This window comes from Symphalangus syndactylus, chromosome 9, assembly GCF_028878055.3.
Source record: "Symphalangus syndactylus isolate Jambi chromosome 9, NHGRI_mSymSyn1-v2.1_pri, whole genome shotgun sequence".
Lineage (NCBI taxonomy): Eukaryota > Metazoa > Chordata > Mammalia > Primates > Hylobatidae > Symphalangus > Symphalangus syndactylus.
Window position 1 is genome coordinate 94,188,485 of NC_072431.2, and position 17,426 is coordinate 94,205,910.

The window sequence follows — 17,426 nt, forward strand, 5'->3', positions numbered from 1 at the left end:
CCCAGCTTCGTGACCTTGGGCAAGCCTTTTAGTCTATAAAAGGGAAAGAACAAGCCATTTCCTCCCAGGTTGGTGTCAGGATTAGAGGAGCCCACCAGAAGCGCCTGGCACGGGGCACTCACATGTAGCTTGGGCCCCCTTCCTGATCAGTTTCCTGATACAGCTTCACAAGTTTGTTAGGGAGAGACACACAGTGGAAGTTAAATATTTGTGCATAAGAACTACAAAGTGATTTCAGGGCCAAGGGGGAAAGGTTTTCTCCTAAAGCATTTCAGACATTTCTCCCATAGTCTGATTTACCCTAGAGGAAGTGGGATAGTTATGAAGTATTTTCCAAGCAAAGCGAGTAGAAATCCTGAAAGAACACTCGCCCCCTAGCTGGGCTCTGCGGGATTCCCCTGGGCTCTGCCTGAACCTTGTTGTCCCACAGCAGGAGGTGGCATTTCTGCCACACCTTGTGAAGGAGGCTTTAGGGAAAGCAGCTCATAAACGAAGTTATAAATGTATCCAAGACACTTGGTAAATCTTTTTTTCCTGGCCACGGGTGTGCTTCCGTAACAACTGCAGGGAAAGGAATCTGAAGGGAAGCCACTCGGGCCACCACCAGAGGGCGCATGTGCATTGCAGATGGCGCCCTCCTCCAGGAGGAGTGAGGACAGTGGGTGGGATGGAAGGAAGCCTCTCCTGCAGGGCCACCCACACCATGGAGAAATCAGTGCCAGCTTGAATAATAGTCATGGCACTGTGCTGACCGCTTCCTCGACAGCACCGCACTTAACAGCCACGACCCATGGGGCAGGTGCTGTTACCATCTCCCCTCTGTAGGTACAAAACAGGCTCCCAGAGGTGGGAAGGTTTGCCTAAAGTCACCAGGCCAGGCCTCAAATCCAGGGCTCATCACAAAGGGCTAGGATGGAAGAGCCACGTAGAAGTGGCTGCTGTCCACTGCGACACCAAGTGCATCAGCAGGCACTCAATAAATATGTGAGCAACAGACAAGCGGAACCACAAATGCCCCAGAATTAGGGTGCAGTTTGATTTGGAAAGGAACAAAGAGAAAGATGCTACATTCATTGAATATCAAAGAAAACAAAGTTCCATATAATGAGGGAGGTTTTCGTTGAGATGCATGCCTGCAAAGGTCTGGGCTGAAAAAGACAATTCCAAAACCAGGAGAGATGCTGGTATCAAGGGTCAATAAAGCCAGCTCTGTGTAGCTTCAGGAGTGACAACGGTTCCCTTTTTGAATGAGCATATCAGATTTCTTACAACTCATGTTCTTCAGATTGAATCCACGTCGGTGATGACATCAAGGCAGTTGTTGCCTCTGAGAATCCACAGGTAAATGCACAGGAGCCTGAGTTACCTTCCTAAAAGGCCACCCACCTGAGCTGGGCTCCTTTGTCGCTCCCTTGATTCCCAGCAGTAAGAGGAGAACGCTGTGGGCTGACTTCCTCAGAGAGTCTCTAGATTTATAAAACGCCAGGACAACTACAGGAACCAGTCCCCCTTGGCAGATGAGGGACCATCTGCCAAGATGTCAAGAGTTACTATACACCCTGTTTCACTCTTGCTCAGTTCAGAGGGAGACCCTGTCCCTAAGTCCCGGTGAGGTCTGAGAGAAGAAGGTTCCACTAGGGGACTGGCATATTCCCACTGACGTCAGCCTGCATGCACATTTCAGACAAAGGCAGAAAGGCCCAGAGCTTGCTAACCACATCGGTTCTGCTTGCTTTGATAGAATCCTGTGGAATGAAGGCTTTGTCTTTGCTTTAGCTGAACCCCTCTGTTGACCTGTTTCCCTTGTTAGACCTGGGCAGGCTGAACCGCTTCCTGAACCCCTGGGTCTGGAGTGTCACCAGTTAACAATTAATTGGGTACTAGTTACAAGCAGGGGACACAGGCAGCATGAGTCACTGTCCCTATTTGGACGAGTCAAGGCCAGGCCAGGCTGTGGGTCAATAGTACCTTGGCAATTTGGAACAATAACCTGCCTAAGGTTTTCTGCCAAAATCCTGACCACTCCCTGGATACCAGGGGTGGGGTGGGGGGATGGTGACTGCCTAAGGCTGTCAAAAAAGTTATGAGCTGGAATCTTTCCTTTCTGCTTCCACATAAAGTTTGAGATCAAGAACAATAGTAATGTCCACAGATGTGACAAGCTATCAAGTCATCCTTTTTACAGAGCAGAGTCTAACTATAGGTGGACAATTTCCCACACAGCTGCTTCTTGGATAGAGCATCTTCTGACTGTTTTTAGCCTGAGGACTCACCCTTAAAGTAGAACGTTGGTCACGGCATGTCCTGGTTCAAAAGAAAAGCTGCTGCACATCAATGTTCACAGCAGCATTGTCACAACAGGACAAAGGTGGAAGCCACCCAAGTGTCTATCAGAGGATGAATGGATAAGCAACCAACTATGGTGGATGGACGCACAGTGGGATATTAGTCAGCCTCAAAAAGTGAGGACATTCTGGCCAGGCGCCGTGGCTCACGCCTGTAATCCCAGCACTTTGAGAGGCCGAGGCGGGCGGATCACGAGGTCAGGAGATTGAGACCATCCTGGCTAACACGGTGAAACCCCGTCTCTACTAAAAATACAAAAAATTAGCTGGGCGCGGTGGCGGGCGCCTGTAGTCCCAGCCACTCGGGAGGCTGAGGCAGGAGAATGGCGTGAACCCAGGAGGCAGAGCTTGCAGTGAGCCAAGATCGTGCCACTGCACTCCAGCCTGGGTGACAGAGCAAGACTCCGTCTCAAAAAAAAAAAAAAAAAAAAAAGTGAGGAAATTCTGACACATGCTACAACATGGATGAACCTTGAAGACATTATGCTAAGTGAAACAAGCCACACACAAAAGGACAAATATTATATGATTCTACTTATATGGGGCACCTAGAGTAGTCACAATCACAGAGACAGAAACCAACCAGCATTCGCTGGTTGCCAGGGGCTGCAGGGAGAGGCGCATGGGGAGATATCGTTGAATGGGTATCGAGCTTCAGTTTGGAAAGATGAAAAAGTTCTGGAGATGGGTGGTGGTAATGTTTGTACAACAATGTCAATACATTAGTAGCACTGACTTGAATATGTAAAATGATTAAAATGGTAAATTTTATGTTACATATATTTTACCACAATAAAAAATCTTTTTTGTTAGAAATGCAAATTCAAATACATACATACATACACACATACATACATACATACACACATACATACATACATACATACACACATACATACATACATACATACATCTTTTGAAATGTGAGCCTATGGTTTGACTGAAATATTTTTGTAGTAAAATCTTCATGAATCTCCCAATTTGAGAGGCCAGTTTAACAAGGAAGTCTTAGAAAGCTACAGAATATTGGTCCAGACTCAAAAGATAAGAGAGAGTTCCAAGCCTCCAACTACAAAGTCACCTAGACAAGGTCAGTGTTCTGAAAAATCAAGCCAGATGGACAAGGTCACAGTCTTCACAGCCTTGTCAACCTTTTCTTTTGGTAAACCAAGTGCAGAAAACCATCTATATTAGTTGGGGCATAGCCCCCCTTTGTCCTGGAGTTCAGTTAATCTTTTTTTTTTTTTAAGAGATGGGGTCTTGCTGTGTTGCCCAGACTGGAGTACAGTGGTGCGATCAAAGCTCACTGCAGCCTCGACTTCCTGGGCTCAAGTGATTCTCCCTCCTCAATCTCCTGAATATCTGGGACCACTGGTGTGTACCACCATGCCCGGCTAATTTTTTTCGCTTTTTGTAGAGATGGGGTCTCACTATGTTGCCCAAGCTGCTCTTGAACTCCTGGGCTCAAGTGATCCTCCCGCCTTGGCCTTCCAAAGTGCTGAGATTACAGGCATGAGCTACCGTGCCTGGCCAGAATTCTGCTCTTTTCAGTGTTCTCTTAATTCTTCTCATGTTTTAGAGTCAACTTGTGTACATGAAGTCCCTACTATGTGCTTGGTATTGCTGCAGACACTGTTACTTAGCCCTCTGGGTACTGCTATGAGATGAGTACTGCCCCCCATCAGATGGGGGCCTGAAGTGGTTTGGTGGCTTGCCTGAATTCCTACAAGATTAAAATCCAGCATTTCTGACAGGTTCAGGGCTTCTTCAACATGCTCTGTATCCCGCCAGAGAGAAAAACTCAATTCACCAACAATCAGGAATTTGCCACTTCCCCTTGTCACCCCCGTCTCTCTTTCACAGGAGGAGCACATGCAAATCTGCAGGCGGCACCACCAGAGTGATGTCCGAGGCAGCTGGACCCAGGATGAGCTGTCTTTGGGGAAGGGCATCATCACTTACATTCTTCCCCCCCAATCCTTTCTATCTAAATGAGGCTAAAAAGCCACAGAGCTGACACCTTGGAACGCATATGCTAGGTCCAGAGGCACAGATGTGACCATGCAGGGTCGGCTGGGCTCCATGAGATGCCAGAGGTTTGATTGTCCCCTGTACCCATGACTCACATTGCTGACAAACAGCCAGCCCAGGTGGTCAGAGATGGCTCAGAAGAGGCAGCCCTGCTGCTCTGCAAAACAGTGGCCGAGCCACAGCAAAAGACAGTGTCCTACCTTTCAGCGTTTCCTGTAGGGTCTGTGCAAAGCTCGCCAACCGGTGGCCATCACTGTGATTCTTGCTGGGATTCTCGCTCCCCAGGAGGGTCAGGGCTGCCAGGTGAAGGTTAACAAGGGTCAGGTCGTGACTTCCCAGCTAGGCAGCAGGAAACAAAGCAACAGGGAGAGGCTCAGAAGCTCATATTTCCTGTATCCGTTACAACCGACTCATAAATAGCTTTGTGCACAGAGTGGACAATGGTAAACAAGAACGAGGCTGGCTCACACCCCCAGGAAATAATGCAAGGTCTTTCATCTTCGATTTTTCCAAGGCACCTGCAGGAACAAGGCCTATTTTGCTCTACCAGTCCACCCCTAACATCCCACCGCCTACTCCTCACTTAGAGCCTAAAAGATTGGGCATATCTGCATATCTGTAAATGTTTGAGTTTTTTTCTTTCTTTCTAAGTAGTCATATATAAGAAGGAGGTGGAAGGCCAGGCATGGTGGCTTATGCCTGTAACTCCAGCACTTTTTTTTTTGTTGTTTTTTTGAGAAGGAGTCTCACTCTGTCACCCAGGCTGGGGTGGAGTGGCACATGATCTCAGCTCACTGTAACCTGTGCCTCCCGGGTTCAAGTGATTCTCCTGCCTCAGCCTCCCAAGTAGCTGGGATTATAGGTGTGTGCCACCATGCCCAGCTAATTTTTTAATTTTTAGTAGAGACTTCACCATGTTGTCCAGGTTGGTCTCAAGCTTCTGACCTCAAGTGATCCTCCTGCCTCAGCCTCCCAAAGTTCTGGGATTACAGGCATGAGCTATGGTACCCGGCCACAACCCCAAGCACTTTGGAAGGCTAAGGCGGGAGGATCACTTGAGGCAATTTGAGACCAGCTTGGCCAACATAGTGAGACCCCGTTTCAATCAATCAATCAAAGGAGGTGACTCTGACAGCTGGTTGTTATTATAGACTTAGGGCTTTTCTCCAGAGGGCCAGCCTGAGGTCTCCTGCCAGGACCCACTGCCGGGATGTGCCTCCTCCTCCTTCCTACACCTCCCACACACGCCCCTCTGTGTTCTTTTCTCTCTGGAGCCCACTATACCTGGATGCTCACTATAACCTAATTTCAAATGTGTCCAAACCAAAAGCTTACAGAACCTGGCCAGCCTAGGACATGCCCCAGCCCTGCATCCCCAAGGGCAAGTGCAGAAACACAGGGTCAGAGTTTGTCTCTGGGCATCACAGCACTGCTCAGCTGCTCAGGGCTTAGCAATCTTGCCCTTCCGTTTGTCATGGCAACCAACATCAACACTGCCAGGAAGGGAAGGGGTATAGGGGAAGCCCCCAGGAAGTAGAGGGTGCCCGTCTTATCTTACGGATGTGGTCCCAGTTTGCCAGCACCCAGGACCAAGAGCTCTGCAGCTGTAGCTCTGCCTACTAGAGAAAGCATCTTAAGGCCGGGTGGGGGGCACAGTGCCTGAGGAGATGAGCCCCATCTCTGTACTGCACCACCTGCCAGGCCTAGAATGTGACATGAAGTACAAGAGGCCAAGTGCCTGTTTAGGGGGCTGCTTTATTTAGAGGATTTGGGCTAATCAGCATTTTCTCATTATACCCTTAAAAACAGGCTGCCTTGTGGTGATACTGGATTATCAGTATCACCCATAGGGTTACATGGCTGTAACCCCAGGTGGCCAACACTGGAACAGGAACTTGACATAAAAAAAAGGGCCCAGAGTGGTGTTAGGAGGCTTAAAGGTGATACCTGGCTGACTTACACATCAGTACCACAGATACAACCCATGGACACCCCCAGGTGTACGTGTGCAGACAGAGCCCCATCAATATCACAGACAAAGGTAAGAGAGGGGCTGCTGGGTGCGACAGATACCCCCAGGGTGAGCACACACCCACCCTCATCAACTCACAGCTACGAGTGTGCAAGGTGGCACGGGGGCTTGTAGCCTCAACACAGGGGCTGCTCCCAACCCTCAGCTGGCAGACACCTCCTGGGCTGGGGTTTGAGGTGACTGTCAGGCTCAGGAACCGCTCTGGAGCACACAGAAAGCAGGGGGTCTCCATGCCCAGGAGGAGATACGCTTGCTGAGCTCCAAGGCACCGGACCTGCTTGCCTGGCCTGTGAGCTCACGGTCAAGGACCGCGGGGACAAAGCTCACTGACTGCCAACTTCATGACCTGCTTTGGCTTCTGCTGCCCAGCTGCTGACCATTTTGTGGTTCATTAACACTTCCCAAGGGCATCCGGGGAGAACCAGAGAGACTGCGTTCGATCAATCTGCTGAGCTGCTCCCAGACACTGGAGGGACAGAGACTCCCACATGGGCGATGCCAGTGATGGGACTGCCCCTGGCCCACAGCCCAGAGCTCCTCCTGAATCCCCTCCAAACCCAAACGACCCCTTGAGAGGCCCTTCTCCCTGGTAATAAAGGAATCGGGCCTGAGATGTAGCCGATAAGAAGGGGCTCCTCAAGCCAGTTCTGCTGCCCTTGAATCCAGACATTCCCTAACACCTGGCCTTGTGAACCAGTGCCAGGAAGGTGAAGGATCACTGAAGGGGCTTTTGGAAAGTAGGCCATCCAGATAATCCCCCAAATTCCGTATGTCTGAGGTGGGGTCTAGGAATCCCTGACTGTATGAAAATCTCCCCAGAAGACTCTAATGAGGGTCAGATTTAAGAGCTATACCGAATCTCCCTCCTTCCTCTCTCTCCTGCTCAGATGCCAGAGTTATTGGGGCTGAGAGTCTCAAAATCCCTTTCATTCCTGCCCTGGACAAGTTCACCTGCCAAGGAAGCCCCAGGAGAGACAAAAATCTCCAACCATGAGAGGCTGAAATCAAGGCAAAAAGACGAGACTTCTCTTACTCATGGTATTACAAAACGAGCCCTTTTCTTTCCTTTTTAGAAAGAAGCAGATTCCACGTCACAGATGGTGTGGAGCGGGTACCTTGAACCGCGCGAGGTATGGGCTGGGGCCCGCCAGCTTCCCGTGCCCGTTGCTGGGCGAGCTCTCCTGTGAGCCGGCGTCTCTCAGCTCCACGCCGGCCGCCGCGTCCCACAGGAATCCTGCATACCCGGCTCCCTGCAGCGGAGAGCGAGACAGAGTCTTGGTGCCAGAGTCCTAGTACCACCTGGGGAAAGGAGGCAGAGAGGCCAGAGAGACCGACAGGCAGTAGTCCCTACTCTGGCTCAAGCTGTTTCTAACCCAAAAGCACACCACGAAAGCCACAGCCACTCTCCCTTGCCGTTCCCCAGCCCAAATAATTTCACATATTGCCAATTTCAGAGCTTTCCATACAGCCAGGGTGGCCTGGGCTCTTCTGTCTTTGGGGGGAGGTGGGTGATGCCCAGGCTAGGCGCAGAGATATCTTCGGAGTCATCACATCCCATCACGTAGCAATTCATGCTCCCATTTCCCAAATGAGGACACCGCTGCTCAAAGAGGTTAAGTGACTTTCCTGAAATCCCACAGCTAATCACAATGCTGAGACTAAAACATATGACTCCAAGGGATGGGCTTTGCTTACTGATTAGCTGCAGCTTACAAAAATGGTGCCTGGCACCTAGTAAAAGCCCACTCAGTGTTTGCTGGGTGAGTGGAGGTCACAGTTGACCTAAGGGCTTGGGGCTGCTTGAGGGCCCTCCACAGGTGGATGAGGCCACAGCAGAGGTACGAAGCTTAGGTCAGAGGTGCCAGGGCTGGCGGTGGGGCAGAGTCCTGGTGCCTGGTGTTAAACCCTGCTGCTCTGAATGTGCCTGCTTTGCGCTGCTGCTGCCGCCACTGGGGGCTTGTGGAAGAAGACACACTTCTCCTTTCTACCCCACCCCAGCCTCTGCTGTCCATGAGAGTGCTTCCTCAGCACCCGCTGCCTGGGAGCCATCCGCATGTCATCTGAGAGGCCAGCAGTGCTCATCACCACTCTTCCCCATTGCAAAAGGAGGGGAAGTGACTCTGCACAACCACCCTCCTGAGCAGCCACCACAAAGGCCCCAGGGTCAGCTTTGGTCTAAGCCACACGCCGTGTCTGAACATGCGTGTTTTTAGGAGGAGGGAGGGAGGGAATGAATGTATTGTATGCTGTGCACTTCTATATTTGAAATTATCTTCTTGCCCACCCTCTGGAGAGTGTGCTGGTTTGAGAACGAGAAGACCTGGGCCTCAGTCCCACCTGAGTCACTTAGCCATGGGACCCTGGGCAAGCCACTCAGTTTTTCTAAACCTCAGCTTCCTCCGGTGTGGAGGGAGGTAAGCATGACTGCCCTGTTGGCTTTGGAGGATTATCTCTCCATCTGCCATTTCCCAAGCCATGGTGCCAGAGTAACTTACCTAAAGCATCACTCAAGTCATCTTCTGCCCAAAAGCCTTCAGGGGTTCCCCGATGGCCCTGGAGGGGAAGCCTCTGCGGTGGGGCCTACTCCTTCCTCTGCCTCCCTCACCTGCTCAGCACTGTTTTCCCCACCCCCACTTCCCTGCGTGCTGCTCCTTCCACCGCTGGTTTCTTGCCCCCTCCTGGGAGCCTTTCCCAAGGCCCCTGACCTAGGTGCTCCCCTCTCCTGCAGAACAGCAGCCGGAGGAACAGGTGTTCCAGACAGAGAGAACGAACTGGGCTCAGGTCCGAGCACCACCTCACATTGCAAAAAGGGTGGCTTGTGGGCAAATCATTTCATCTTATTAGGTCTTCATCTTCACAGCTGGAAACCACCCCTCTGGCTATCGTGTAAGCCCTAGGGAGCTGGGGAGAAGATGCCTGGGCAGAATTTCAGGCATTGGAGAAATGGCCCCAGCGGTTACCACTTTCTTATATTTGTCTAGGGACAGAGATTGAACATTTTCAACCCGGAGATATATTGTTCGATTCACATAGTGTTTAAATTTTTTTGGATTATCTGTTCATCTTTAAAATTCAGGAAATTTCCCATTAAAATGAAACTGGGAGGTTTGGCCACATTGGGCCCACAATACTGCGTGGTAACAACTGGGTAGACATGGACCCAACTGCAGCCAGAGCCAGGCATAAGCTCTCTCAGTCCACTGCAGGCGGCCAGCCTGCCACCTCATGCCCATCCCGCCTGGCCCTGGCCTGTGCTGTGTTAATGACACATTCCAATGCACAGTACCTTTAAAAATCCTATAGCTACCCTATAGGTGAGCTAAGAAAGGGCTATCGCTCCCATTTTACATATGAAGGAATTGAGGCCGAGAGGTTTTGGTGGATGGAACTCGGGTCTCCCTGCAACCTCATGTTGTTTTCCAATGGCCTTGACACCCTGACCTGGAATGGGGTTACCTGTCTTGCCCTCCAACAGGCTGTGCACTCCCTGCAGGAGGGGCCAGGTCAGGCTCCAGCTGGGATCCCCAGTGTGTCTTGCAAAGAGTGAAAACATGCAGGCATGGATAGCTGGGGCTGTTTTTCTCACCAATGTGTATCTGGCATGAAACAAAATGCCTGGTACATAGCCACCTTTCATTAATGATTTGTTGAATGAATGAATACAGTGCTGAATGGACTATAAAAGGCTTCTGACGCTCAGACACCTACATACATGTAAAGTGCAGTTAAAAAAGGAAGGTGGTATTATTATTATTATTTCTATGTGAACTGGAAGGGAGAACCCTGAACTAGATGCATTCAAATTCAGCTTTATCTCCAGCCTTCTCTGAATGCGTGCTGACTCACTGTCAGCTGCAGGAGCCATTTACACCCCCAAACATAAAACCCAGAGACAGAAGATTTACATGCACCTTTTTAAGTAGTAGCTAAAAAGAGAGTAGGGGCTTACTGTCAAAAAATGGCCACTTTTAATCCAGCATACATTTATGATTTAAGAGCCTACATTATAAACATAATCATATTAAGTATAAATCATGTGTTTGTAAGCATGTTAGGTATACTAGGGATTTAAAAATCTGCATTTATAGGAAAATTATGTAATAATACATTCTCAGCTCCTGGTTATTATCAGGAGTCTGTTTAAAAATCTAAAACCCCATTGATGTTAAGCATTGCAAGGTGAATAAATCTGGCCTTGAATAATAACATGAGGGAAAACGTGTATTTACAGAGATTTACCCTTACCTGCTCATATGGGTGATACTGATGAAAGAAAATTCAAAACCAAAATCTGCTGAACATTTCAATAGAACATTTCTATGTTGAAATTATGTGCATAATTTCTACCACTAGAAGCAAATACTTCATGTGTGAACTAAGGTGAATCTGAAGTTTTCAGTCAACGAGTAATGAGCTCTGCACAAACTTGGCAGAAGACAGAACTGTGGCGAAGGGATTAGAAGGACAAAGGACAGAAATACCCATTTGTTGCCTTTCTCCTCTCCTCTCCTCCCAACACCCTAAGCTCTCATTTCCGTCTTGGCAGGAGTCCATTCCCAATCTAAACGTGAAACGAGAACCAGGGCATTTGGAAATGAATGGCAAGGATTTAAAAATTGGGCAGAAATACAAAATTGAACCAAGGATATTGGCAAAGGAAATTTTTAAATGCCCTTGATTAGGGTAAAAGTATGTATAAATTAAATGAAGGGAAAGGCCAGGCTTTGCAGACGAGGGTACCTTCTGGAGCTGATTCGAGGGCTTCTCAGCAACAATAGCCTTCCAGCATCCCCGGGGCCCCTTCCACTTGCGGATGTTGGGCAGGGTCGGCTGGTTTAGCTCCGTGCAGAACTGCAAAGACAGAGCACAGGTCAGAAGCGTGGGTTCGCGCCTAAAGCAGTCCCGGCTGGCGGCGGACTGAGAAGCCAGGCACTGCATGATTCTGAGTCATCCGCCTTATTCAGACACTGCTGAACTACATCCCTGTTTTTCAGACACTAGGGTTTGCAAGAGCCAGACGACTAAACAAGCACCACACATTAAAAAGAAAACTGCCTGTGTGTGAAACACCAAATTATCACCTGGGGACTCTCAGTTCACAGAAATTGATTCTCTCTGTAGCATTCCTGCCCAAACAGTTCAAAAAAAGTCATCAGAATCCTTTTCATCCTTGTAAACGCAGCGGATTGAAGGTCCCAGGAGGATCTGGATCAGCGTCAAATCCAAAGAGGTAACACATGGATACACGGTGACTTTCTTCTTCAGGGCTCAGCTTAGAGGGGCAAAAAATGACCTCCAGCTTCAACTTGAGCCACCGTAGTGCTCGTCTTGTTTACCTCTTGCTGTGGAGAACTGCTGCTGCACCCACACGCATGCATGCGGCATGCACTTCTTTTGCTAATGCATGTTGCACCAATATGGCTGCAAAGTGTCTGTCACTGAGGCAAAATAAAATTGCACACAGTAGGATGAGGAGCGGAAAAACTATCCACTTCAAAGTATGGAGACCAGCTTCTCTAACTCATGCCTCTAACACAACCCCTTCTCTTGGGGTCACACCCCCTTGTCCTTCACAAGCCTTGGAGCACTCCATTCGTTTATTTCTCTAACCACCCCTATGAGTGAGAGCCTCTTGGCTTCCTTCTGAGCACATCACCGTTCTCTCCCCTTAAGGACTGTCATTCAGCCCCACTGAGGCAGCTTACACCTCTATCCAGAAGACCCCAGCATCTGTACCCATCGCCAGTTGCTCTCCTGAGTTTTAAAAGCACTTCCCACTGCCTCCTTAACGTCTCCACCTGGAGGTCTCCTTAGCCCCTCAAAGCAGCAGGTCCCAAAGGGAACACATTATTCCTTCCTCCACCCAGTGTCCATCTTGGTCCAAAGCACTTCCATCCTTCCCGCTGCTTGAACTCCTTCCTCGTCTCCCACCAGCACATTGATTCCACTGTTGCATGTGTCTGGGGTGCTTCCTTTCTGTTCTCCAGCCCCACTGCTGGAGCCTGTTTCAGAGTCTCGTCTTCTCTCACGGAGGTCACTGGCATAGCTTCTAAGAAGTCCGTCACTGGACCCACTCTGCAGCTATTCACTAAGTTCACTGTCATGGCCATGCTGATGCACCTCTCTGTGGTCCTCAAAGTGTGGTCTAGGGACCAGTAGCCACAGAATCACCCTGAGAACGTGCAAGAAATCCTAGACCTACTGGATCAGCAGCTCTGAAGTGGGTCCAGCGATCTGTGCCTGAACAAACCCACTGGAAGATTCTGATGCACGCTTGGGTTTGAGAGCTGCTGTGGCCGCCCAGGTCCTCCCTCAGCCTCTGCCCCAGATCCTGGCGGTGAGCAGCCACCCTGTTAGCAGAGCCTTCCAACGCCTCTGCTGCAGAAAGCCACTCTCATGCCCCCTGGGCAGCCCACATCCAATGGTTGGGAGAGGCCAGGGTCTAAAGGTCTGGTCTTTCCCCTCACATTGCTTTATTTGTAAGAGGGAAGATGAAGCACCAGTACTTCATTACTGAGTACTGAGCCAGTCATTTCTAGAGAGACAAGCACTGTGGGGAAGATGAAACCAGGCAAGGGGAGGGAGAGTGCTGGGAGGTCTACTTTAGAAATGGGCTATTCTAGGAGTGATGCTGCTTTTACAGTTAGTCATGTAAGCATCCATCTTTCTCCAGCAGTGGACTCCACAGGGCAGGGACTGTACCTGAGTCTCCTTTATAAACACCTGCCTGGCACAGAGCACAGCACCCAGTGATGCTCTCCAGCATCTGCTGGTGAATCAGAAAACTCAAGTCAAGACTGCAGTCTTCAAATCTGTGCATGACAGCATGACAAACAAAGCGGGGGCGGGGAAGGGGAGGCGGGGATGAGGGGAGTGGGGGTGGCGGGAATTTCTCCTTAGGCTATTATCCAAGTAATTGCCTCCATTGTAGCCTGACTCTTTGCATACAGATATGTTCTATGCTGCTGAATTTGTCTGGGAAGCATTCTCTCTGGAATTTGCTCAACCGTGAATTTTATAGGTTCTACTTTCAACAAACCCAGAGCAGAGTGGCTGTGGAGAGAGTCACTGCTGACAGGGGTGAGGGAGTGGGGAAGGCGGAGAGGGTGGGGTTTTACCCTGGATAAGTCCCCTTGGCCAGATGCTCCTGGTTGGAAGCCATCCTCAGATGGGAAATAAAACACTTGGGAAGATGCAGCCGGAATTTATCGACTATAACTTTAGGGATCCTGCAAGGAAATATACTTCACAAAGAGTCCCATTTCCTGCCGGGGAATCATTTGCTTGCTGAGTGATCATTAGTGCTGCACCCAAGAATCATTAAAAATAGAGCAGCTCTCCTGTGCCCAGCTGGTGCTTCGCTGTTCTCCACGCAGGGGGTCCCAAACCTGGTTGCTCATCAGAATCTCCTGGGATGCACCCTGGAAAGCTCTATTTTTAAGAAGTGCCCCCCTAAGCCCCTCGCCAAGGGATCAGCCAACCAGGTAGATCAGAGAGGTCCAGCCCTGGGGGTGGAGGAGGAACACACCATGGTGCTGTGACTCCCTGCCTGCAGGCAGCAGTGCCACCAGGATCGTTCTGCTTTTCCAGAAATCTCTCCCAATCCCCAGGAAGACCTTCAGATACCTGAAGACAGTTGTATCTCCCACTCATACCCAAACCCCACCCCAGCTTAGAAAACCCCTTCCTGGCAACACCATTTTGACGGGAGGGGTCAGAAGTGTGAAGAGGTGGCCCAGGCTGACAGCACTGATTCCCATGCTCATGGCTCTTACAGGTGGTCTTTTGAGCTGGTCACAGTGTGAGCACCAGTGTCACCTGGGAACCTGTTCAAAATGCAAATTCTCAGGCTGTACCCCTGACCTATTTAACTGAAGGCTCTCAGGGGTGGGACCTAGATGTCTGCATTTTAACAGCCCCTCTAGATGACTCTGACAGGTTCAAATTGATTTCATGGATGAATAAAAGACATTCTCATTTTTCTTTGCTTTCTATTAATATTTAAAAACTGTTCACTCACAGGTAAGCTCTAGGAGCCCTAAGGAAGCAGAATCCCTGACCCTTAAGAGCCATCTCTATTCTGTATGCCTGAAGCCCTGTCCTTAATAACCTCTCTCAGCCTACAGAGCAGATCACCCCTCACTCTGCTTTCTTCTTCAGTATTTATGTTATTGGGGAAAATTAATAACTTGAGCGACGAGGGAGATAAGTGTTTATGGCTACAAGCATTCTATGTCCTAATTTTCATGATCAGAGTTAAGGAAGGAGTAAGTATTTTCTTCTATTTTTAGGACTGAAAAAAGAATTGTTAACTTAGCTATCTGCACTAACTATTCACAGAAAACCCAAGGAGGTGAGCACCTTTCAGACCCTTGCTACTCAAAGTGTGGTCCATGGACCAGCAACATCAACCTCACCTGGGAGCCTGCCAGAAATGCAAACTCTCAGGCCCACCCTAGACCTGCTGCACCAGAATCGGCATCATTTTCTCAAGACCCCAGCTGAGCTACGAGCTTCTCAAGCCGGAGAATCCTGGTTTAGAGCCTTCCTGTTGATCTGTACCAAGGCAGATGCCATGCATGCACCGTCTTTATTATTCCCGGCACAGCCCACAGGAGGTAACTGCTACCAGTTATTCACGAGCACAGTGCTGCACAGAAAGGTTAAGCCCAAGCTTGAGTTCAAATTCAAGGTTACACAGTTAGCGGGACGGTCTGAACCCAGGGCTGATTCCTGCTGCTCTACTTCCTGGCCTCGACAGGTGGAACAGGGGAGGCAGGGCAGATTCAAAAGGGTTGGGGCTGGCCCCCTCTACTGAATCTTTGGCTCCTTTCTCCCAAAAATTTCAAAGGAAAACAAAAGCATCCTCTGAGAGCTCTCAATCTGAACTCCACCTTCAATTGTTTTATTTAGAGCAGTTGGTTCTCACGCTTTTTCTTTGCCCACAAAAGGAAGAAATAATACTCTTATGTAAAAGCAGCCCACCAGGGCAGAAAGGTCAAAATGGAAGAGGGAAGGTTTGTGTTCATCACAAAGTGTCCCAGACCAGTCTGGTCTGCAAAGCCCAACTACTGCCACCCCACCCTTTCAGGTTTCTGAATCCCCAGCGGCTAACTCATCACCTATCCCCATCCGGTTCTTGTTTTTAAAACCTTGGATTGGTGGACCCCATCCTGGATTGACTGAGTCTGGTTCTTTGAGGTTCTGGCCAAGGTTTGTACTTCTGACAAGTTCCCCCAAGCAATTCTAAACTACAGTTTGAGAAGCTCAGGAAAGGCTAGACAATTGCTGATTTAGCACTCCTAATTTTAATTCCTGTGGCCTGGGAAGACAGCTTTTATTATTCCAAACAAACAAATACTATTTTGGCTCTCCCGGCACCCTGTATCTCAAAAGCCTCTGACTTGTGGCTGTTAACAGATAACCTTGTGAGGTAATGAATGAGGCAATATACTGGGCCCGTCACACTATGGCACACAGTAGGTACGCAACAGGCATTTGTTGAATGAATGAATCAGTGGAATCTCTCCTAGGGATCCCAGTTTCCCAGAATCAGTTATAAGAGCTACCAATGAGCTCGATTTGTTTCTCCAGCATCAGACCAAATGGGGTAAAATTGGGTCTTTTAGCATGCTAATAAATTAGAATTAGTGTATAAAGAGCAGTGAAGACCACCAGAGGTCACTTTCATTGCCATCTTGGTTTTGGTGGGTTTTGGCCGGCTTCTTTACTGAAACCTGTTTTATCAGCAAGGTCTTTATGACCTGTTATCTTGTGCTGACCTCCTACCTCATCCTGTGACTTAGAATGCCTAACCACCTGGGTATGCAGCTCAGTAGGTCTCAGCCTCAGTAGGTTACCCAGCCCCTATTCAAGATAGAGTCACTCTGGTTCAAACGCGTCTGAAAGTCAGATATCTAAACTCCAATCTACGAGATGTACAAGGTGCTGGCATTTAGAAATGCCAAGTCCTAAAAGAAAGACTACTTTGGCTACACCCTTGGGCTGTGTTGCATCTTGGGTCAGCCCTGGATCAGCTACCTCTGCAGTGACAAAGGGTCCTAAGGCTTGAAACTAACCGATTTGTTGCTTGTGGACCTTTGGACTTTTTTTCTTCTACTTTGGCTCCTCCCTCTTTCTGAATAGAATATTCCATAATTCATCTGGTGCTGACTAGGAAATAAAAATAATAAAGGTGGGTCGGGCGCAGTGGCTCACGCCTGTAATCCCAACATTTTGGAAGGGCGAAGCGGGTGGATCATGAGGTCAGGAGTTCGAAAGCGGCCTGATCAACATAGTGAAACCCTGTCTCTACTAAAGATACAAAAATTAGCCGGGTGTGGTGGCGCGTGCCTCAGCTACTCAGGAGGCTGAGGCAGGAGAATTGCTTGAACCCGGGAGGCGGAGGTTGCAGTGAGCCGAGATCGTGCCACTACACTCCAGCCTGGGTGACAGAGTGATATTCTGTCCCAAAAATAAATTAAAATAATAATAATAAAAATAAAGGTGTTCCAACTCCACTCAGTGGTCTGTCCAGCCACCTACCAAGTTCAGAGATCCTTTAGGCTTTCCCTTCTAGTGAAATTAAAATGCAACCTGGGACTCTGTGAGCAATTTATAAAGATGTGTTGCTAATGTGACCACACAGCTGGTGGCAGAATATCAATAGTACTGGTAAGCATTTTAAAGTAAACTCCGAATGGCCATCCTCATCCTGCTTCCTGGATGGGTGGGGAGGGCATGTTTTCATTTTGAACCCTCTAGGTCAAATTTCCAGATGAAGCTGCTACACCGAGGTGAGTGTTTCACTTGCTTTCCTGACTCTGGACGTGACTTCCCTTTGACAATGAGTTTTGCAAATGGTAACACTTTCCTGTGTGTTCTCAGCGGTAGCACTGAAAACGCAATCTATTTTGGTGGATGAAGATGCACAGGTGAGTTCTCCTTAAAAAGATAAATCCTTACCATAAAAGAAAGAAGCCCTTGTCTTAGGCCATGCAAGGTCAGGAGACTGAACT

The 17,426-nt window shown here is 49.0% G+C and overlaps 1 protein-coding gene across 2 annotated transcripts in view; it reads right to left on the minus strand.

The window, feature by feature from the left end:
• Positions 1-17,426, minus strand: part of EEPD1 (endonuclease/exonuclease/phosphatase family domain containing 1) — a 144,159-nt gene that overhangs the window by 6,385 nt on the left and 120,348 nt on the right. Inside the window, exons 4-6 of one of the 2 annotated variants that reach the window (XM_055293421.2) lie at positions 11,149-11,259; positions 7,524-7,658; positions 4,577-4,715 (exon numbers count right to left, since the gene is read on the minus strand). In XM_055293421.2, the coding sequence (XP_055149396.1) occupies positions 4,577-4,715; positions 7,524-7,658; positions 11,149-11,259 (385 nt within the window). The remainder of the gene's footprint in view (positions 1-4,576; positions 4,716-7,523; positions 7,659-11,148; positions 11,260-17,426) is intronic. The other variant, XM_063608980.1, reaches the window with a different exon arrangement.